The sequence below is a fragment of the Temnothorax nylanderi genome, unplaced genomic scaffold (assembly GCF_030848795.1).
Source record: "Temnothorax nylanderi isolate EJ_2023f unplaced genomic scaffold, tnyl_v1.0 TNYL_tig0522_pilon, whole genome shotgun sequence".
Lineage (NCBI taxonomy): Eukaryota > Metazoa > Arthropoda > Insecta > Hymenoptera > Formicidae > Temnothorax > Temnothorax nylanderi.
In genome coordinates, this window is record NW_027249584.1 from 12150 (window position 1) to 35880 (window position 23731).

Sequence of the window (23731 nt, forward strand, 5' to 3'; positions counted from 1 at the left end):
ATTTTAAATTAAGCATGAATATATATCTCATTTTTATTTTGGATGCATAATTAAATTATTTATTTGATTTAATGTAATAAAACTATTTTATATTAAATATTTTATAATTATAATTGTTTTCTTATAAGTATAATGTATAAAATATTATATTTTGCTTTTCGGTTGTTCAATATATGTTATATAACATTATATTTTCTAATAATTTTATACCTCAATACATTTATATTATTCAATCACATTTATATAATTTTATTTTTTCTCATTTTTGTATTTTTTTCTTATTTTTAATACATAATAAATATTTATCTTTATTATTTTCATTAAATTCAGATTTATTTCATGTAAAGCGGGGAGCACACACTTCTGCACAACGCATTATGCGTAAACATAAGAAAATTGATTGATTCATATACATGTGCATAAGGAAATAGACCAATCAATTTTCTTATGCTTATGCATTATGCAAAGGTCTGTGTTTCCCGCTTAAAAGCGGAGTGAGAGCGGAGAAAGGAAGAGCAATTGAGAAAGAAGTTCAGAGAACGACGTTCAGATGGTGTTAGTGGGCGCTTACTTATTTCGCGCATGCGCACTCCATTTTGGACAACACTAACATCAAAGGCGCCGACAGAGAGTTGCGCTACTGTATATACTGTGTAACAGAGTAATGTCACTTTCACTTTTTTGACACTGGCGGCGCTTTCGCCAGCGCGCTGTCACAGTCAGTTCAGTTAATACGTGTGTGTAAGTGTGTACTGCGCGCAGTGCAGATAGTGCGTTCAGTGCGCTGTCACTGACAGTTCAGTTAACCTATCGAGAGACACGGTAGTGTCGGAGCGAGACCGACCGTGACTCTTTACGCGACGCGACGATTAATTCAAGGTAATTGTTTTATATGTAATTATATATCTATTATTCTATATATATTACTGTTACTTACTATACTACGTTTACGCGATTACGCGAGTGTTTACACAGGTTAACCTAGATATATTGACGGCATGGAGCTGATGCCGAAGAGATCCCGTTTACGCGAAGGAATTATCGTAAGTTATCGTATCGTTTTCGTAAGTTACTATACAGAATTAAGTAACGCTCGCGTAAACGTAGTATAGGTTAGATTACCGGTTTGTCTTTGTTACTCATTGCCAAAAAAGAAAGATAGAACGACGTTTGTGTCGGCTTGTGTCACTTGCTGGAAAGCTCCCTATGTATGCAAGTTTAACGCCTATTGAGTTAATATAAAATAATTTTCCTAAATGTAATAAAAATAACACGATGTTATATATGCGGTTTGCCGTGATTATATATATATATATATATATATATATATATACACATGTGATTTCTGCCCAGTGCTCTGAATGTTATGTGATTTTCGCCCAGTGCTCTGAATGTCATCTAGTCATACATATCATGCTTTGATACAAGGAACGTGAAAAAGAGCAGGAAAAGAAAAGAACAAACAGAAGAGACAGATTCAAGCTTTGTCTTTTAATCTGGATGAAGACAATGCCGAAAAATCCCCGCAGTCAGAAAATGAGCAATCTGATGGCCTCGCGATTAAGAAGATTAAGAAAAATCCAGATGTAGATACAAGTTTCTTGCCAGATAGGGAAAGGAAGGAGGAGGAAAATAAACTTAAGGAAGAATTGAGGCAAGAATGGGCTAGAAAGCAGAACGTGTTGAAGGAAGAAGAAATTGAAATCACATTCAGTTATTGGGGTGGATCTGGCTATCGTCGGAGTGTTATAATGAAGAAAGGTGAATGTCTCAGTGATTTAGAGAATTTTTAAGTTATTAAAATACTCCAGTGTCACTTTTGGAGTAACATTGGCGTGATATATAATGTTCTACTGCATAAATTAAATTTTCACATACAGGTAATTCTATCTATCAGCTTCTTCAGAGATGTTTAGAAGTTCTAAAGCGTGAATTCAGCGAGCTTAAAACAGTAATGGTAGATCAGTTAATGTATGTCAAGGAGGATCTTTCTTATATTACTGCACCATTATACGTTTTACGATTTTATTGTAACTAAGGTAAAGATACTAAGTGATAAAACTTATGAAGCAATATCACAATGTTGGCATGTTATTTTAATGTATGTAATATTGCGATTAGGCACGAGGAAAAAGCGAACCTCTGTTCACATTTGACGTTCACGATGATATTCGTGTTATGCACGATGCTTCTGTCGAAACCGAGGAATCACATGCCGGAAAAATTTTACTTAGGTATTTATCATTAAAAGAATACTTTGTATAATTCTCTTTTATGTTATTTCTCACTAGATCATGGTACGAGAGGAACAAACACATTTTTCCAGCGAGTAGATGGGAACCTTTTGATCCAACGAAAAGTTATGACAAGTATACAGTGTCGGATAAAAATAGGAAGAAAGATAAAATCTGATAAACTTAGATTCAACGAATTGTCCAATTTCGTTTAAAGGATTCAGATTCAAATTCATTCAGTTATGTGATAATATTTAATTCAATAGGAAATTCGTTTCTACGTGACTCATGTCTATTTCTGATTGGGGACGATTCGAGAACTCATTGAAATAATTTAATTTCTTTTCACGTTTAAATTTAGGTCACCGTAGATTAAACTTGTTACCTTAGAAGTTATTGTTAAATGGCGCATTTTATTTAATATTCCGCACTTCACTGTTGTGGCATAAAATTATTTTATGTTTCAAAAGATGGAGACTAAGCTTTCGGATTAATCCAAATGTACGCATATATACTGTATATATTTGATTAATTGTTTACTTAGATATCGATGATTCTTGCGCGATATGCTAATACATTTTTTTCTATGCAAGATTTCAATGCAGTAGAAACTAGTTAACTGAGAAAAAGAGTTTATAAATGATTCGTAACTCGTGCAATTGCGCTCAACTGGAAACGTTTGGCAGTTATGAAATGTTAATATTTAATATTGTTGTTAAACATAATATAGAAATATTTTTCTAGGAAATGTATACAAGTAAGGTTACAATCATTAAATCGCTCACAGTGCTCACGTACATAACTTTGTCGCGCGCTGCGATTAACTCAATTTATTATAATTTATTATAATTTTTTAACAAAGCGAAAATATAGCGCAATAAACATCGTTACGTAATAATCATTCGTAATTCATTTTCGTGTATATAATAATTTTCGTGTATATAATATGTAGCTGACCGCAATCTTTGACTCTATTCAAATTTTGTACAACACTTCATTTAGCATTGTATTAATCATTAAGTAGCTTTGAGTACATTTAGTAGCTTTTGTATATTCGTCAGTTTAATCCTTGAAGTTATTAAGACTTGCATGAATTTTTACCGCAAGTCCTCTTACATCTTTTATACGTCTTCTGTAAAACATATAAAAATATATCATAACTGAATTAACTCGCATATCTTGGTCTGTCTTTTTTTCTCCATTGCTTAACTTCTATTCGCCTCCCGACTTGACGTATACGCTACTATACTCGTCCAAGACGTTATTCGCGACATTTACAAGCTCTCTGTCTTTCTCTTCAATCGCTCTAAAAAAAAATGTGTCGTCTTGAAGTGATTGATCTCCCTAAAAGATTTAAAAGTTACGCTTTGCGAAGACATAAGATATACGTTAGCTGGAAAATCGATTCACAGCGGGATTAGAAAAAGACGGAATGTTATGCGGTCGGTTCTTCAACAGTATAACGGGTGAACGTTTCGCGACTAGGTTAATCCACTTGCATATCGGTCATTGCGATCTCGCTCTTGTACATACTTGACTCATCGTCATGAGACTAGCTCCATTGTTCGCGAAGATACTTTTCTCTTGTTCTCTCTTCTGCTACCCTAAGGCGCGCGCGCCTTGTGTGTGTGTGTGTGTGTGTGTGTGTGTGTGTGTGTGTGTGTGTGTGTGTGTGTGTGTGTGTGTGTGTGTGTGTGTGTGTGTGTGTGTGTCAAACGTTTTACCTATTATTAACAACTTCAGACACATTACATTTTTATTTTTAAGTAGTAATTTTTTTCTGTGGTATACATATGTATAGCATTACAAGGTGTACAACTAAAAAGGTTACAGATTATTATTTTTAAAAAACTAAGCAAAATATTAAATTGTTGTTTTCTTTAGAAATAATAGTCCGTAACACCTTTAGCTTCACACCTTGTACATACTGTTTATAAGATTATAAGATAGGGGAGACCGGGGCTAAAACGTCTACGGGGTAAATACGTCTAATCAAATATCTCGGAACCTGTATATTGTGCGAACTCGCTATTAACATTGTAAACGCTGCTTATAGTACCCGTGTGACCAACGGAGTTTCGGCAGGTTACCTGTCGTGTTATGATTTTTACGAGGGCAAACGTGTTTTCGAAAGGTGAAAGTTACATTTTCTGCGCGTGGAAATTTTGTAATATCTGCAATAATATTTGCTCTCCAAATCTCGAGATACGTGATTATAAAGAGTAATGCATGCTGAACACGAATCCAGTGTAGTTTTTTCATTATCGTTGATGTCTAATATTTCGTGGGCGATCAAACCTGAAACTTGTGTTTGGGGCTAATCGGTCAGTAAACAGTCCGGGTGCATTTCCAAGGCATTTTCGGGCTCACTGCATATGGAATATGGATGAGACGGGAATTACAACCGTTCAGACACCGAATAGAGTCATCGGACGTCGAGAAGTGAAACAAGTCGGGCGAGTGACTTCTGCGGAAAGAGGAACCCTCGTAACTATTTTTTAATAATGTTTCGCATAAAAATTTTAAATAAATTTTTATATTTTTCTTTTAAAAAACAATTATTGCATGTATCCTATTATTTTTTAGGATTAGATGTACGTATATGTATTGAAAATGCAGTGCAGACTGTTATACCCCGGCATTTTGGAGATTTCAATTTTTCCACCGTTGTCGTTTTTGCTCTATACCGGTTAAACAAAGCGACGTAGACAAAAATTTCCTATATATCTTTTGTAGCTAAAGGTTCACTCTTTACAGTGGTATACCACTGTTGGCGAATTTTTATGTTTTCCGGGCGTAACTCCGGTTCGCCAATTGGCGTAAGATGCCGGGTCGACCCCGACAGGGATCCGACGTGCGGTTTGAATGAGACACTTGATTTGGGAGGAATGCACAAATATCGTTTAATTGTCAGGTTAATACAAATGTTGGTTGCCGCGCTCTCATTTGAGCACGACACTCGGCGCGCACGTGATTCGATGAGCGCTGATCACGTGATACGAAAGTGTTCGTAGAGCGCGGAGGCGATGGCAATTAAAACGCGCAATGTAGCTTGCACGCGATGAACGCACTTGAGGCGTTATACAGCATTCGCACTTGTTCGTAACACAAGACGCGAGAATGTTCACAAAAGTCGGCTCGATCACGATGATCGAGCGCACAATGGCGAGGCACGCAGGGTGACTTATACGCGAATGTTCACTGCTCGCTGAGGCGAGAGCGAATTGCAGCACGCACGAACGGCGCGATAATTAGCGGTGCTCTGACAGAGCAGTAAACTCGGATGCACGACGGTATTTTTGAGACCGCGTGAACCGGGGTACGTTAACGGAAGCACGACGGTATACGACCTCGTGAACCGGAGTACTTTTTGTTACTGACCGCGAACTCTCGTGTTTCGGGAGCTTTCCCTTGCGCGACGCGTATCGACCAATCACCTGCGTTTCCGGGATCATGCGATCACGGCATGACAGGATCGATACGTGCCGCGAGAGACTTCGCGGTGAGAGTTGACGGGGGGAGCGGCGCGAAATCCCTTCGTTCGGAGGGCGACTGACGGATGGCGTTACCGGTACGGTATTGATCCGCGATCGCGAGAAAATTACGGAACATAACCGCCCGCCGCGAATAACAATTCGCAACAATTCAATGCCGCCCGCCGTGACGAATTGTTGATCTCGAGCCGCTTGCCATGCGGAGCACTGCGAGTGCTGAAACAACTTAAACTAGAATGATCAATTTACATAAGACATGATACATAGGAATATTTACAAGTATTTACAAAGTTTTATTGTCGTATAGGCATCGTGGAATGTCACTCCGGAGTGTTTATATCGACCGGCAAAAATGATAGCTTGACCACGGCACGTTTGTACGTGGATCGCGCTGTTTTAACCGAGACGACTCGCGTAAGTCCGTCGTCGCCGGGGTGACACTCGACGATTCTTCCCAATTCCCATCTGCTGGGAGGAGCGAGAGGATTTCGCAGAAGTACTAAGCGTCCGACTCGAGCTAGATTCTGAATTTGACGCCACTTGGGGCGTTGCTGCAATGTATGCAGATAGTCATTTGACCAAAGCTTCCAAAAGCTGTCGCGCATCTGTGTAAGTAGCTGCCACCGAGTGAGACGCGTTTCCTTTTCCTCAAGCAACGAGGGATAATCATCGAAATTGTCTGAACCGGGAGCGATCGGTCGCGAGTTCAAACACGCTTCGATTTTACATAGGAGCGTGCTTAGCTCCTCGAATGTCAGCGTGTGCGCCCCGATGACGCGTTTCATGTGAAACTTGACGCTGCGGACGCACGCTTCCCAAAGACCGCCGAAATGCGGCGCCGACGGAGGAATGAAGTTCCACCGAACGCCTTGGGTTGCTATTCTATTTTGAAAATTCGAATCGCGAGTGGCCTCACTCCATGTGACGGAGATCTCGCGCTGAGCGCCGTGGAAAGTCGTAGCGTTGTCCGAATACATATCACTGGGAACGCCGCGACGTGCACAAAATCGATCGAATGCAGCGACAAACGCGGGAGTCGTACAATCGCCAACCAACTCCAGATGAGTAGCTTTGACGGCCATGCAGACGAACACCGCGATGTACGCCTTTCTTGATGTGTGTCCTCGACCGGGAGTAGATCTGACCTGTATTGGTCCGGCATAATCTATCCCGCAGTGTAGGAACGCGCGAGGCGTCGACGTGACGCGACACGAGGGCAGGTCGCCCATTAACTCGTGCGCGGCTTTGGCGCTTTCACGAGCGCATCTGACACATTTATGGAGAACAGCTCGTATCGTTTGACGCGCGCGCAAGATCCAGTAGTGTTCACGAAGCAGGTGCAACGTGAATTGCGGCCCAGCGTGGAGGGCACGGATATGAGTTTCGCGTATTAGCGCGGTAACTAACGGGTGTGCAGCGAGCACGACCGGGTGTTTCTTGTCGTCCGGAAACGCAGAATTGCGGAGTCGGCCTCCGACGCGAATAAGTCCGTTTTTATCGAGAAACGGGTTTAACGGTAGCAGTTTACTGCTGTTCGAAATTCGATTTAATGACTCTAATTGAGCGTATTCCACGGGGAATAACATTTGTTGCACTTTCTTGAGCCAGAATTCGCGCGCGAGATCAATTTCTTCCGGAAGAAGTAATATCGACGCTGGTTTTGCGGTCGCATTGACGGAATTTGAGCAACTCAGTTTGCGAGCGCGGCGAGCGAATCGCATTACATAAGCGGTGACGCGCACCAGCTTGTTCCACGAGGAGAATTTGTCTCCGAGCTCCCATCGTTGGCAAGGGTGCACCAGGTGCACGGAAACGTGCGCTCGCTCTTCCGGTAGCGATTCTTGCAAATTTGATTGAGGCTCGGAGGGCCATTGATCTGCCGATAATTTGAGCCAGTCAGGCCCTGTCCACCATAGAGATTGCTGAATCAGATTTTCCGGTTTGACGCCCCGCGAAACGAGATCGGCAGGGTTTTGCTGTGATGGCACGTGATGCCATTCGACGTTTGGCAGGAGGGTCTGAACCTCATGCACCCGATTCGCGACGAACATTTTCCAACGTGAGGGTGGTTGCGAGAGCCAGGCTTTAGTGACCTTTGAATCTGTCCAACAATGGTAGATCTGAATAGTAATCGTGAGCGCGGATCGCACGGCGGCGATAGACCGCGCGAGCAGAACCGCGGCGAGCAACTCTAAGCGAGGAATACTCATGAGCTTGAGCGGTGCTACTTTCGACTTCGATAGAAGTAGCGTAATCTCGACTGTTCCGTCAAGATGCGTAACTTTTAAATAAACAACCGCTCCGTATGCGGAGGCGGAGGCGTCGGCAAACCCATGAATCTCCGCGGTGAGTGTATCGGAACCGTAACCGGTCCAACGCGGAATGACGATTTGTCGCAGTATAGGTAATCGAGTATAGTAATCTCTCCACTTACGGAGAAGATCATCAGGGATTACATCGTCCCATTTACAGCGAAGAAGCCAGAGCTGCTGCATCATGATTTTTGCGGTGATGACCACTGGGGCCATCCACCCAAGAGGATCAAAAATTCGAGCGATTGTCGAAAGAATTGAGCGCTTCGTGTCGGGAACCGACTCTGCAAGCGTGACGTCAAATTGAAAGACGTCCGTGTGAGGATGCCACTTGATACCCAGTATCTTGAGACGCTCGTCAGATTCGAGCGTTTTTGCGGAGGCAAGGCCATGATCCTGCGGATCGATGCCTTCGAGCAATACGGGATTGTTACTCGCCCATTTTCGGAGGTGAAATCCTGCTCGTTTCAAGAGAGAAATCAGTTGATTTCGCGTCTGAAGCGCGAGCGGTATGTCATCGGCGCCAAACACAGCGTCGTCGACGTACGTGTGAAGCCGTAATACCGGAACTGCCAAAGGGAAATCAGCGCCTTCGTCGTCGGCAACTTTCTCGACCACGCGAAGAGCGACGTTTGGCGCGTTTGCATTACCGTAAGTGACGGTGAGCAATAAATATGCTATTAAGGGCCCGTTTGGCGCGGGTCGCCATAAGATCCTTTGATAATTTACATCGTTTTTGTGGACAAGAATCTGGCGATACATTTTTGCGATGTCGGCGGTGAAGACGAACCGAAATTGACGCCATCGCAAGAGAATGAAAGATAATTCGGGTTGTAATTTACGGCCGATCATTAGATGGTCGTTCAACGAGAGACCATTGGATGTGGGTTGAGAGACGTTGAAGACGACGCGCAAACGAGTTGTTGCGCTATGCTCGCCGACAACTGCATGATGCGGTATATACACTACTTGACCATCAGGGGGGTCATCGAGAGGTGCCTTGGTCATGTGGCCAAGACGTTCATATTCCGCCAAGAAGTCGTGGTATTCCTTCGCAAGGTCGGGATTCGACCTTAACCGTGACTCGAGACGCGAATACAACGCGATTGCAGACTTTTTTGAGTCGCCAATGTCGATAGGGGACCCCGATTTGAACGGCAGCCGCACTATATATTGCCCGTTGGGGGCACGAGAATGTGTAGACACGAAGTGTTCTTCGCATTGACTCTCTTCCGGTGAGAGATGAGTTTGCTGAGGAAGTTCTTCGACCTCCCAAAACCGTTTCAGCTGATCGGAGATTTCCGACAACACCGTGCAGTGGTGCGTTTGAATGCGAGTCGGCCGTGACTGCGACGGCATAGGCATGGGTCCAGACAGGAACCATCCAAAAATCGATTTTTGAGCGACGGGCTCATGAGGGGCGCGATTACGGACCCCCGGCAGTAAAATCGCGCCATACAAATCAGCACCGATAATGACGTCAATCGGCGCCGCGCTAGTCGGATCGTTATCAGCTAGCGTAAGTTCGCGAATGTACGACAGTTTCGTTATATCCGGAACGCGTTGCGGAATGTAAGTCGTGAGCGACTTGAGAACAAGAGCGGAAACGGAGGGCGCCGGGCCCGTGCCGTCACGCGCTGACACATGAACTTTAGCTGCGCTGCGTGCGGTGGCAGCGGTCTCGCCGATCCCAGTGATAGATACGGAGACGCGCGTACGCGGGAGACGCAGTCGCTGAGCTAAACGTTCGGTGATCAAAGTAGTGACCGAACCTTGATCCAATAACGCGCGGACTATACTATGTCGACCGTTGAGCCCGCTCACCTTGATCCAGGCCGTAGCTAATAAAATATTTGATTTTGAAAAGCTAGTGTGAGATAATAAATGCGAAGTTACTTCGTCAGTTGAGTCTGTTTTCGTTTCTGTAGATGAAGGTGAGCTCTCACTTGTCGAACTACCATTATTATTTACTTCGGTCGTGTGAAGCAACGTATGGTGCTTCTGCTGACATTGACGGCATGTGTTCTTGCTCGAACACGCATCGCGAGTGTGCCGTGTACTCAAGCAATTGTAGCAACAATGATATTTCTTCGCGAGATCACGCCGTTGAGCGACGCTTTTATTGTGAAAGTCCGGACACGCGGACAAGAAGTGCGTCTTTTGACACATGGGACATTTGGTCGAACTTGCGTTCGCTGCGTGACTCTGAACAGAGGAATTTTGTTTATTGCCCTTGACTTGAGACGAAGCTGGGAGAACATTCTCGAGCGCACGTATTCGTGATAGAAGAAATTTATCAAGTCGATCGTATGTAGGATACTCTGACGTATCGCCAAGTTGCAATTCCCAGGCCTTTCGTGTGAATTTATCCAGCCTTTGAACGAGCAAATAAACCAAAATGTCGTCCCATGCATCAACAGACCGACCGAGGTTTTTTAATGACTGTATTGCTATGTTCGCTTTATTGCGCAACGCGGTGAGAGCCACTGCGGAATCAGAAGTCGCTTGGGGAAGCGTGTGCAGAGCGTGGATGTGATCATGTACTAAGCGGCGGCGATTATCATATCGCGTTATTAGCAAACTCCAAGCTATCTTAAAATTCGCGTCAGTTAATGCCAGATTGCGTATGGCATCGCTGGCTTCACCCTTCACGCAAGAGTGCAGATATTGCAAGCGATTAACGTCTAACAATTCGCGATTATCAATGATTAAGGCTGTGAATTGATCTCGAAACGCTTCCCACTCGCGAAACTCCCCCGAGAATTTAGGAAGACTTATACGCGGCAGGTGCGAAAGAGAAAACGCGGACTGATCCGTGCGCATCGTCGATGCGGCAAATGACTGGTTGTGACTCACGACTGGCTCCAACTCCTCCAGGCTCTCCGACATGTAGTCCAAGGCTGCTTGGTAGGCGTTGTGCGTAGTCTCGAAGTGATTGTCCTTGAAGTAGGACAGGGATGCTCGCAGGTCCTCAGGGATGGTCTTGGCTACAGCGGCGTGTCCGCTGACGAACTGATTCCATGTCTCCTTGAGAGCGGAGATCCTCGAACGGACCTTTGCTGGCGTTAGGTTGCTGCGCCCGAGCTTCTTGAAATTCTCAAGACAACGCTCGATCACTCTTTGGAGTTGCGGTTGACCGCCCAATTGCTCTGCCATTTCGCACCAGCTGGTTTGACTCGTCCTCAACAAGCACGCCGATCCGGCTCGAAGGACCAGAAATTATGTTGGCGAATTTTTATGTTTTCCGGGCGTAACTCCGGTTCGCCAATTGGCGTAAGATGCCGGGTCGACCCCGACAGGGATCCGACGTGCGGTTTGAATGAGACACTTGATTTGGGAGGAATGCACAAATATCGTTTAATTGTCAGGTTAATACAAATGCTGGTTGCCGCGCTCTCATTTGAGCACGACACTCGGCGCGCACGTGATTCGATGAGCGCTGATCACGTGATACGAAAGTGTTCGTAGAGCGCGGAGGCGATGGCAATTAAAACGCGCAATGTAGCTTGCACGCGATGAACGCACTTGAGGCGTTATACAGCATTCGCACTTGTTCGTAACACAAGACGCGAGAATGTTCACAAAAGTCGGCTCGATCACGATGATCGAGCGCACAATGGCGAGGCACGCAGGGTGACTTATACGCGAATGTTCACTGCTCGCTGAGGCGAGAGCGAATTGCAGCACGCACGAACGGCGCGATAATTAGCGGTGCTCTGACAGAGCAGTAAACTCGGATGCACGACGGTATTTTTGAGACCGCGTGAACCGGGGTACGTTAACGGAAGCACGACGGTATACGACCTCGTGAACCGGAGTACTTTTTGTTACTGACCGCGAACTCTCGTGTTTCGGGAGCTTTCCCTTGCGCGACGCGTATCGACCAATCACCTGCGTTTCCGGGATCATGCGATCACGGCATGACAGGATCGATACGTGCCGCGAGAGACTTCGCGGTGAGAGTTGACGGGGGGAGCGGCGCGAAATCCCTTCGTTCGGAGGGCGACTGACGGATGGCGTTACCGGTACGGTATTGATCCGCGATCGCGAGAAAATTACGGAACAACCACATTTAACTACAATTATTTATTTTGTTGTTAAAAATCGGCACCGAAAAAAAACGGACTGTTTAACCCCGGTCTCCCCTATATTGTTTATAAGATTAAGATGCGTAACACTACAAAAAGGCGTGATATCCGTACAAAATTACCTTTTTTAAAAAAAAGGTAAAAAAAGGCGCCAAGTACACGCATAGTAGTGTATATGTATTATGTTGTTACCTCGAAAAAAACAAAGTGGTAGTATAATACCCCCAAATAGCTTTACCCTGTACATACTGTTTATAAAATGCGTAATACTACAAAAAGGCGTGATATCCGTACAAAATTACCTTTCTTAAAAAAAAGGTAAAGAAAGGCGCCAAGTACACGTATAGTAGTGTATATGTTGTTACCTCGAAAAAGAAGAAAGTGGTAGTATTATACCTCGAAAAAACCTAAGTAACAAGTGGTAGACGTACTCTTCGTATCTCGAAAAATCTCGAAAAAATCTAAGCAGTAGTATCTTTATTTCCAAAAAATTATAACCCAAGTGATACACATCACAAAATTATGTTACCTTATCAAAGAAGAGTCGCGCTTCAAGTGATCTATTACAATTACAAAAAAGAAATGATATCTCTTTAAATTACAGCGCCAATTACAGAGAGAACATATATATTGCCTCAAAAAATAATTGTTGCACTACTTTGAAAAATCTTTACATGGTGTCAATTAGAAAAAGAATGTATGATAACAATTTTATAAGATTAAAAAATTTTATTTAAATTTAACAAGGGAATACAAGATATTTAAATACAAAGTTTACATGTGTATTTTTTAGTGGTCACAAAGAATTACAGAGGAACAGTACAAAATAAAAATATTTTATTAAAATATTTAATCCAACGAGGGAATACAAGGTATTTAAATACAAAGTTTATATACGTATATAATATCTTTCTATATGTGAGGTTTAGGTTATCCGAATAAATGAACCAAATTTGTTTCTCTGTAAATAAGAGATTTTATCTTATAATCGATATTACTATTTACAATGTATACACAATTTACCAGTTACCTTAAATAAGAGAAACGACAATTAAGGTTAATCATTCGTCTTTCTTTCACAACTCTTCTTTAATCACCTCTATCGTTTATGGCAATTGATTCTCTTTATGTAACCTCTTTATTCTCACACGTGTTTTCTCTTATATTTCTTCTCTCTATCCCCCCTCTGCTCAGCTGTTCCTTTAATCCTCGACGAGACATCCGGCGGGTGTCATAGAAACGCGCGTGGAGCCTACTAACAATAAGCGCGCTAGATTTGAAGAGAGTGTACTCTCTTTACATCTCCCCTCTCCGGGATGGGAATTGCACAATCTTCTCAGTCGTCCTCGTCCTCCCGCCATGGGGTTAGTTTTGTCACATGGAATAGGCTTGTATCTTGATTTCTTTTCTCAGTTTTTATTTTATAGATCGAGTTTGAAACTTTTTCTTCTATTGTGAATGGTCCGATTCTTAGTTCTTCTAGCTTTCTCCTGTTGAGTTTGTTTCCATTTTCTATGAATACCGTGTCTCCCACGTTGAATTCGTGGTGTTTTCTATTTTTGTCAAATATATTTTTATTATATTTATGCGATCTTAGTGTTCTTTCCAATGCTAACTCCTTATCTCTTCTCCAGTCTTCTCCGTTTTTCTTTCTTCTTAATTCTTCTGGTATATTGCTGGTGTCTGTGCCATGTAGTAGGTACTCTGGTGTAAATCCTGTGATTGTATGTTCTAGTTTATTATACTTGTTCACACATTCTCTCGCTATCGATGTCCATGCTCTCTTCTTGTTCTCTTTGTTTATTCTACATCTCATTTTATTTATTAGCGTCTGATTCAACCTTTCGTTCAGGCCATTAGAAAATGGTGCATTTATTGCAGTAAAAATTAGTTGCACTTCTTTCTTTTTTAAATAGTCCTTAAATTCTCTCGAATTTATTCCGGGGTATTGATCCGTTAAGATTGTTCCGATATTTTCTATTTCTAGCACAGTTTGAACTAATTTTATAAAATCGTTGGCGTTTTGAGTTTTTGATGTTGAGATAAACGCGTATCTCGTGAAATGATCGACGAGTAGATGTATATATTTTTTGGTCGATCTATTGCTCCCAAATCCTCCAATTGTGTCTATGGACATAATTTCGAAAGCTTTAGTCGCTGGTCCTAACTGTGACATTGAGCCGAATTTATGTTGTCCTCTTGATTTATTCCTAATGCATGTATCGCATTCTTTACATATTTTTTTTATATTCTCCATTAAATTTTTAGCAGTATAATATGGGCTTATTTTCATTCTTGTTTGTGTTGTTCCTGTGTGACACCATTCTTTGTGTACTTTCTTAATTAAATCGATACTGGCTTTCTCAGATAGTATGATTTTCTCTCTTTTTTTTATTTTCTTATAATATATTTCATTTCTTTTTATCAATTTTTCTTTTTCATTTTGTAGTACTATGTTCTTCATCTGATCTAATTTTATGTCATCTATTTCAATAAAATTTACCGTTTTCAATAAGTCCTCTTCTTCTTCTATCTTTGGTTCTAAAACCGGGTTTCTACTTAAGCAGTCCGCCTCTGTATTATTTTTCCCTGGGATGTATATTATTTTAAAGTCGTATTGGGATAGGTAGTGCGTTAGCTCGCCTAATTCTTCGTCTGTTCGTGCTCTTATATTCATGTTTTGTAGTGGTTTGTGGTCCGAGTGTACTTCGAAGTATCTCCCTATCAGCCAGTGTTGCCAGTATTTTATTGCCTCTTTTATGGCTAGGCATTCGAGATATATCGCTTTTTTTTTCTTTTGTGATTCATTGAGTTTCTTTGAAAAGTAGGCCACAGGTTTTTCTTTTCCATCATCTTGTGTTTGTTTTAAAATTGCGCCTATGCCTTTCAGTGATGCATCTGTATATATTTTGATTGGAAGGTCTTTGTCGAATATCTCTAACACTGGTTAAGAGCATAGCATCTCCTTTATGTTTTTGAAAGCCTTTTCGCAATCCTCTGTCCATACGAATTCTGTATTCTTCCTTAGTAGCTGGTGTAATGGATCTAATAGTATTGAGCTCTTTTCTATGTACTCGTGGTAAAAGTTTATTTTTCCCAGAAATTGCCTGATCTGCTTTTGTGTGGTAGGAGTCGGGAATTTTTTTATTGATGTTATGTTATTTTTCAATGGTGTAACCGTATTTTCTCCTATTACATGTCCTAGATATCTAACTGAACTAGCAGCGAACGTGCATTTCTTAAATTTTAACCTGAATCCTTCTTTTTTTATTGCATCTAAGACTTTTTTTATGTGGTCTAGGTGCTCTTCAAACGTTCGTGAGTATATTAGGATGTCGTCTATATAGTTTATCGCAAATTCAAGTAATCCATATTTTCTCAGTATGTTAATCAGGATCCGTTGGAATATAGCTGGGGACGTTTTTAAACCAAACGGCAGACATGTCCATTGAAAATGACCATCTTGCGTTACAAATCCCGTTTTTCTTCTATCTTCAATTCTTAGTGGTATTGACCAGAAAGCTGAGTTTATGTCTAGTGTCGTAAAGTATTTACAGTTTCTGGCTCTTATTATTATATCCTCTATTAAAGGAAATGGTTGTGCTTGGGGGACAACGTTTTTGTTTAAATCCCTAAAGTCTATGCACATGCGTGTTTTTCCTTCATCTTTCTTATATGCTAGCGTGACAGGTGCAGCAAAAGGACTATAAGACTCTTCAATTAATTCTTTCTCCAGTAATTTGGCTATTTGTTTTTCTATTTCTTTTTTGTCATTTATGTTACATCTATATGGTCTTTTACTGCTGTATTTCTCCACTATTAGATCAATTCTAGCCTCGTACTCGTTCACGGTTCCCACGTCGTATTTGTCCTTTGCAAACGCTGATTTGTTGTTGTTTATCAATTTTTCTATCTTGATCTTTTTATCTCTATCCAAATGTTCTGTCTCTGTTTGGAATTCATCTATTTCCACATGTTCATTAAAATTTACCGAACAATCTATAGCTTCATTTTTTATTCCGCTTGATATCATCTTTGGTTTTTCTATCTCCTTTTCTGTTCTCTGTGAAACTTCTAAATTTTCATTTAGCCTTAACTTGAACACGGGGATTAAATCTAATCCTATTATGAAGTCTTCGAAGTCTTCTCTTTCGACTATGTAGATGTCCACTTCTTTTTCTATGTCCAATATTTTTATTCTTGTTCTTACTAGTCCATTTGTATGATTCACACCATTGACTGACTGTAAGAATATTTTGTTTACGTCTTCTCTATTATCTTTTATCTTTATCCACTTCGAGTTTATTAAGGAGACTTGAGAACCTGGGTCGTATGTTCCCATTATTTCTATCTTATTCTCAATTAGCGTCTTAAGTTTGATCAATGGTGTGATTGCTCGTTTTTTTTCTCTGTACTTAGTTCTACTTCTATTACTGAATTGCTTCCTATAGCTTTAGGTTTCTCTTTTTTCTCTAGTTTAAACCAGCATTTCTCTTCTGGGTGGTATCTTACACCTTTACCTGTATCCTCGCACGTCTTGCATGGTTTTTTTTCTTCATTTTTGACTTTGTATTCTGGTTTACCTTCTTTTTTAAATATTTTCTTTTTCTCTGTTATTCCTTCGAGCTTTTGTAATTCCTTAATTAAATCTTTTATATCTTTCATTTCATCTCTGTCGATTTGCTCTCTGATGAATCCTGGCAACCCGAATGCGATTCTATCTATCATTGTATCATCGTCCATGTCCTTATTTATTTCTAATAATAGTCGTTCTTTCTTTATCGCATATTGTACTAGTGAGCCTTCTTTGTACTTAAAATAGTGGGCATATGTTCTGCTACTCCATCCTTTACTTGAAAAGGTTTCCATTAATATCTGTTTCCATCCGTGCCAATCGTTTTCGTGCTCTCCTTTTATTACTGTAGAGGTGTACCAGTCCTGGCAGGTTCTATCTAAGAATGTCCTCAATAATTCGATCTTGGTTTCATCTTTTTCTATTTTAAATCTTCCACATTCCTTTTCAAATGTGCTCAACCATTGTTTAACATTAGATGTTTTATAATTAAATTTTTCCAATACGAATTTATCTGCAATGTGTTTTAAGTTTTTCTCTTCTTCTTTTTTTTCCGATTTTTCAACTAATTTTTCCAATATTTTTCCCAAGTCTGAGTGTTCTTTGACATCCTCTGGAGGTATTTGTCTTAAATATCTCCCTCCAAACTGGGCATTTCCTTCCTCGTCCAAATATATGCTTTGCAATTCTTTTGACAGCGTTATCCATATTGTCACTTCGTCATGTCTCTTCTGTAATGACTCTTTTACTTTTTTGAAAGCATCCGTATTTCTTAACTCCTTATGCATATCTGAATAGATGAGTTCATCTGGTATGGCATATTTCTCTCCTTGTTCTGTAATGATTGAGGTTATGGCCACCACTGTGTTTTTGCTGTCCTTTGGAGAAGCCACAGCTCTGAACTCAAATTTTAGTTTCATTTTGTGGCAGAAATTGTCGTTTTATAATATCTTTCTATATGTGAGGTTTAGGTTATCCGAATAAATGAACCAAATTTGTTTCTCTGTAAATAAGAGATTTTATCTTATAATCGATATTACTATTTACAATGTATACACAATTTACCAGTTACCTGTAAATAAGAGAAACGACAATTAAGGTTAATCATTCGTCTCTCTTTCACAACTCTTCTTTAATCATCTCTATCGTTTATGGCAATTGATTCTCTTTATGTAACCTCTTTATTCTCACACGTGTTCTCTCTTATATTTCTTCTCTCTATCCCCCCTCTGCTCAGCTGTTCCTTTAATCCTCGACGAGACATCCGGCGGGTGTCATAGAAACGCGCGTGGAGCCTACTAAGCGCGCTAGATTTGAAGAGAGTGTACTCTCTTTACATGTATTTTTCAATAGAATAAAAGATTTAATCACAAAGAATTACAGAGATAGTACAAAATAAAAATATTTTATTAAAATACATAAATTTTTCTTGTAAAAAAACTTGGCGCTGCTAGACCTCGAAATTTTAAATAAATAAGGATAACAATAAATAAAAATAATTCATAGAAGAATGCGACGGGAGTAACAAAATGATTATCAGCGTGGTGTGTATGTGCGAGCGAGTGATATGGGTGTGCGTGACGACGGCGAATAATGCGGCTTATAATTAAGTATAGGATAAGTTTATTTATTTATTTAAAATTTCCAGGTCTAGCAGCGCCAAGTTTTTTTACAAGAAAAATTTATGTATTTTAATAAAATATTTTTATTTTGTACTATCTCTGTAATTCTTTGTGATTAAATCTTTTATTCTATTGAAAAATACATATATAAACTTTGTATTTAAATACCTTGTATTCCCTCGTTGGATTAAATATTTTAATAAAATATTTTTATTTTGTACTGTTCCTCTGTAATTCTTTGTGACCACTAGAAAATACACATGTAAACTTTGTATTTAAATATCTTGTATTCCCTTGTTAAATTTAAATAAAATTTTTTAATCTTATAAAATTGTTATCATACATTCTTTTTCTAATTGACACCATGTAAAGATTTTTCAAAGTAGTGCAACAATTATTTTTTGAGGCAATATATATGTTCTCTCTGTAATTGGCGCTGTAATTTAAAGAGATATCATTTCTTTTTTGTAATTGTAATAGATCACTTGAAGCGCGACTCTTCTTTGATAAGGTAACATAATTTTGTGATGTGTATCACTTGGGTTATAATTTTTTGGAAATAAAGATACTACTGCTTAGATTTTTTCGAGATTTTTCGAGATATAATACAAAAACGTCAAAATCTGGCATATAAAGAAACAGAAAAAAATAAAAATATGCAAAGAATGACAGAAACACGTCAAAATCTAGCGTATCAAAAAGCAGAAAAAGAAAAAAATCTGAAAAGAATGACAAAAACACGTCAAAATTTGACATATAAAGAAGCAGAGAAAGAAAAGAATTTGCAGAGAATAAAAAGTGTTCGAAATGAATCGTCATATAGAGAATTAGAGAAGGAAAAAAATGTAAAAAGAATAAAAATTACAAGAGAAAATACAGATTACCGAATAAGTGAACAAATTAAAAACAGACATAAGATTATTATTTTGCGTGAAGATTTTAACTTTATCACGAAAGAAAGAAAACGCAACATTGAATCCAAGAGATTATTGAGACTCGACGATTTGTTAAGATTTCGTGAAAATTTCAGCAATTTTGTTCAGGATAAGATTAAAAGTGATATTCACGATAATGAATATCATCAAAATTTATTAATTATGAAATTTTTACAAAACAGAAAACAAGGACCTGATAAAGTTTGTTTATGTTGTGAAAATTTGTTTTTCGAAAAGTCAGTTGAACGAATTAGTTTTACTAAATTACAAAAAAAGTTATCTAAAAAAAATGTTGCGATTAATACATTTATTAAACAAATACAAAATAACTCGTCGGAATATGTCTGTAAAAATTGTAAAAAATACATTACAGCAGGAGAAATACCAAAAACAGCATCAAATGCAGATTTAAGTTATTCAAATGTACCAAAAGAGGTGACTGTAACCGTACGGAGGTATGTTTTTACCCCCTTTATCAACTTATTGTCTCCCGACACGGTCGCCACTCGATTTTTTACCCCGAAAACCGAGAAAGGATTAACCGGTAAGTATCTGATTTTCCCAACCTTTCGACGCCTCGCTGATTCCCCTTCCTTTTTCTGCTTCAGATCGCCTGTGTTCGCCGCCGGATCTATGATCACCGCTGGACCACGGGCTTTGGATCTCTGGACTGCAGCTGTGCACCGCCGACTGATGCCTCTGGATCGCCGCTGGACCGCCTCTGGATCTCCCCGAACGGACGTAGGATCGCCGACAGATAGGTATCAGGATCAGGTAGGTATGTTGATAAGGCCAGCAGACCGCACACGAGTGAAGTTAATGAATGTATTTTCCTTTTAGTAGGTAAAATATAATTTATTTTACTCTGTTTCAGGTGATACAATCTTCGTACTCGCAAGTCTTAATGTTTAACGCGCTCGACGCGGGATATTCTAAGTGCTGAACGCCAATAATCGAATAATCTGAGCTCGTACTCCGAATACTCTAATGATCGACTACTCCGAATTATCTTAGCTCGCCTTCCGAATGAATTCTCCTAGCTCGCACTCCGAAGGAATTATCCTTTATTTTACCTGTTCTGACCTTTTCCCCGTTTACCTTTCGCCGATCGGACCGGTGGATCTCTCAAAGTGCCTACCATGCTTCGTGGTACCCCGTTTTCGGTCCCCGTGCTTCCGGTTGGCTACCTGTCGCCTGGACCGCGTTGTTCGCATTGTTGTTAACCCATCGCGTTAATATTTTGCCGATCGCGCCGCTAGGTCGCTCAATCCGCCTACCATGCCCCGTGGTACCCCGTTTTCGGTCCCCGTGCTTCCGGTTGGCTGCCTGTCGCCTGGATCGCGTTGGCGTTGTGAACGCGCCTTTGGCATTGAATTTCGGACTCCCCTTTTTAGGGGTCTTAATCAAAACAAAGTAACCGGGTATCTTTCCCGTTGAATCACTGGACCGCCGACTGTTCGGCCATTTTATGTCCGCTTACCGCAAATCAAATAACTAAAATTAAACCAAAGGAAACGGAGACGCAAAATAATGAAACGAAACTTTAGTCCTTATTTTGTATAGTTGGTTTTTGTTGAAACCACATTGAAACTTAATGGCCTCTGGCCTTTATATATGTACTTACACTGGGCCAGAAAAGGAAAACCTAACTCTATATTCCGCACGCATCTTATATACTAAACCGCTATATACACGCACTTTGTTTATATTTATTTTTATTTTATTGGACGCTCGCCCCGCGTTTTGTCGCGTCCAATCGCTCTCCCGCCGTTGCCGCATCTCTCAAGGCCGCTTGCACTAGGCGTTTCTGCGCCTTGTAACTATCCGGGCTGGTCCTTCCGTCCTTGGCCGCCGCGGTCAGCTCCCGCAACTCGGGAGCGGGTCTGCTCCCCTTCCCCTTCTGGTCCTTCGCGTGATGACCGGGTGTGGGAGGATTCTATCCTCCAGGACAGTCGGTCCCTGCTTCCTCCTTGCTGCCGTCATGGGGGGCGCAGCCGTCGGCTGCAGTGACCAACTTGACCGCCTTAGAAGAACGAATGGTTTCACCTTATATACCATTTATGCAAATTAAAGCGTTGCAACCGTATGCAATTAATCCACAATTATCTTTGAAAGGAAGTATAGTTAATCTTCAAGTTGAAATTAATGAGATGGTAAATGTTTTACCAAGAACTTTTGACGAAATGTCGACAATACAAATAAAGCTGAAAAGACACATGGAACATAAGTCTGATTATATGTATGAAACTATTAACCCTCAGGGTACGGACTATAAAAAAGTTACGTTCCGTACGGACATGGGTTAGCCTAACCCGACGACTTTGATTGACTGTATATCGGGCTGTAATTTGTCAATTGAAACAATTTTTTTTTTTGGATCGGAAATTTTCCTAAAAATACAATGGCGTTGATAGATTTATTACATTATTTGTTTAAACAAAGATACATTTGAAAATGTCGACGATTCTCAAAAAATTTTCATAAAAATTCATTTTTTTTTAAATTGCATAACTTTATGAAAAAAAAAGATATCGACATTTTATAAGTCGCGTTTGAAAGCTAAAAAGTTGTTCTTTAAAATGGCTGAATTCGTTTTTTGATCCATTCCAAAAAGTATATTTTTTTTTAACTATGAAAATACCCGTTTTTTTGCGATAGCGATATAACGTTACTTGCTTGATTTATCGTAATAACGCAAAAAAAAAAATATTTTAAAGTAAAAATAGTTCTTTTGGATGTTGTTGATTAGTATAATATAAATAAATAACAAAAATTGATTATTAAATAAAATTTTTATTGTATAAAATTAAAAAAAAAGAGAATTACACGGTGTTTCCGCATTCACAGCATATTTTCGCTACATGTTCTTTGCACATAGCCTTGTCACATCTTAGGCACTTGTAAAAAGTTTTACAAGTACAAGTACGTTTTCAGTTACACTCTCATCCTCGGTTTCTCTGTATAATTTTTCGAGAGCTGCAACACTTCGAGTTCTCCGACGCGATGCCATTTTCACAAAAAAACTCTGCAATAATAAATCGTAAAAATAAATATTAGAAATCGTTATTCGACGCATCGTACGAAGAGTTATGCTAAGAGTAGCACAACTCTTCGAGAAATAACATGCATGCACGGATACGTTATACTGGTATGCTACAGAGCATCATTTTGAGGTTAGAATGCACAAAAGTATATTAAAAATAGTAAATTATACATACCAGAATACTCTACTGCAGCAAATACTCAAAAAACACAAATTTTTTTTTTTGAAAAACACGGATTTTGTAACGTTCCGTACGGACTGGGTGTAGACTACCCGAGTTCAAAATCGTATAACTTGAGCACCAAGCGTAGACTGACGCTGCCCCTTGGCGCTCACATAGTAGCTACCTCAAAGATTTTTCCTCCCCCGGTACGGACCCCCACCATTCACTTCCTTTGAAATGGCGCTACTTTCAAAATTCGCTCGGGTTACGCTAACCCAGTCCGTACCCTGAGGGTTAAACCAGCAAAAATATGTGAAGCTTTGGAGTACTTAATACAAACGCCATTATATATAAAAAACAATATAAACATTGACGATGATTTTTTTAAAAAATATAATAGAAATTTCAAAACAGATTTACAATTTATTGTCGATAATGATGATAAATGCGAAAGCACCTCTAATCTAAAACCCAATGTTTTTGTTAAAGACGAAAATAAGTCGGATTCGGAAGAATCTGATTATTACGAACCAAATAATGAAGTACTTATTGTAGATAGAAACAAAGAAATATCCTCAAATATTCAAATCATAGCTCCAGGACAAGATAAATATCCTGTCCCATGGCATATGACAGAAAATATCATGAATTGTGTTTTCCAAAAATTTTTGGTGGAGAAATTTTAGATAAGAAAAATAAATTAACCTATTCTGAAAGAATCAAATTTGAAGCGAGGCACAGAGATAGAAGATCTTGTCATCCTACAAGAATTTTATTTATGGCTAAACAGAAATTGGAAAAGTCAATAATATTAAATATAAATATTTGTTTAAGGAGAGTAAAAAGAAATGATAATCTAACAGCTGATAAAATTAAAGATGCGAATTTTATAAACGATTCCATACGTCATAACGATGGGTACAAATTTCTGAAACAGATAAGATCATCACCATCTTATTGGGAAAGCAAGAAAAAACATTTAATGAGTATGATAAGACAATGTGGGGTTCCTACATTTTTTCTTACACTATCCGCATGTGAACTAAAAAACACTGATTTATTGAAAATTTTATATAAATTAAGTGAAAATAAAACCATCAAAACATATGATGCAATACATATGAACATTGCAGAGAAAACAAAGTTGATAAGAGAGGATCCTGTTACATGTGTCAGATATATTGAAGAAAGATTCAATTTGATTATGTCAATACTCCAAAATGAATATGGTCCATTTGGAGAAAACAATGTGATTGATTTTTTTCAG

At 39.6% G+C, this 23731-nt stretch overlaps 2 protein-coding genes and 1 long non-coding RNA gene across 3 annotated transcripts; 1 reads left to right on the plus strand and 2 right to left on the minus strand.

The window, feature by feature from the left end:
- The first annotated feature begins 695 nt into the window (after positions 1-695).
- Positions 696-1691, plus strand: LOC139783617 (uncharacterized). The gene is made up of 2 exons (XR_011721325.1): positions 696-1043; positions 1354-1691. It is a non-coding gene; the product is annotated as an uncharacterized lncRNA (long non-coding RNA).
- A 4357-nt stretch (positions 1692-6048) lies between these two features.
- LOC139783623 (uncharacterized) lies at positions 6049-11196 on the minus strand. Its single transcript, XM_071722776.1, has one exon. It carries the CDS (start codon positions 11194-11196, stop codon positions 6049-6051), a length of 5148 nt encoding a protein of 1715 aa, XP_071578877.1.
- Positions 11197-16500: 5304 nt separating this feature from the next.
- On the minus strand, positions 16501-17982 carry LOC139783621 (uncharacterized). The gene has a single exon (XM_071722772.1). The coding sequence runs from the start codon at positions 17619-17621 to the stop codon at positions 16509-16511; it is 1113 nt and encodes a 370-aa protein (XP_071578873.1). The 5' UTR covers positions 17622-17982; the 3' UTR covers positions 16501-16508.
- Between the last annotated feature and the right edge of the window lie 5749 nt (positions 17983-23731).

Coding starts and splice junctions, on each gene's coding strand:
- LOC139783623 (XM_071722776.1), bottom strand. CDS start 11,196: ATGGCAGAGCAATTGGGCGGTCAACCGCAACTCCAAAGAGTGATCGAG.
- LOC139783621 (XM_071722772.1), bottom strand. CDS start 17,621: ATGAAACTAAAATTTGAGTTCAGAGCTGTGGCTTCTCCAAAGGACAGC.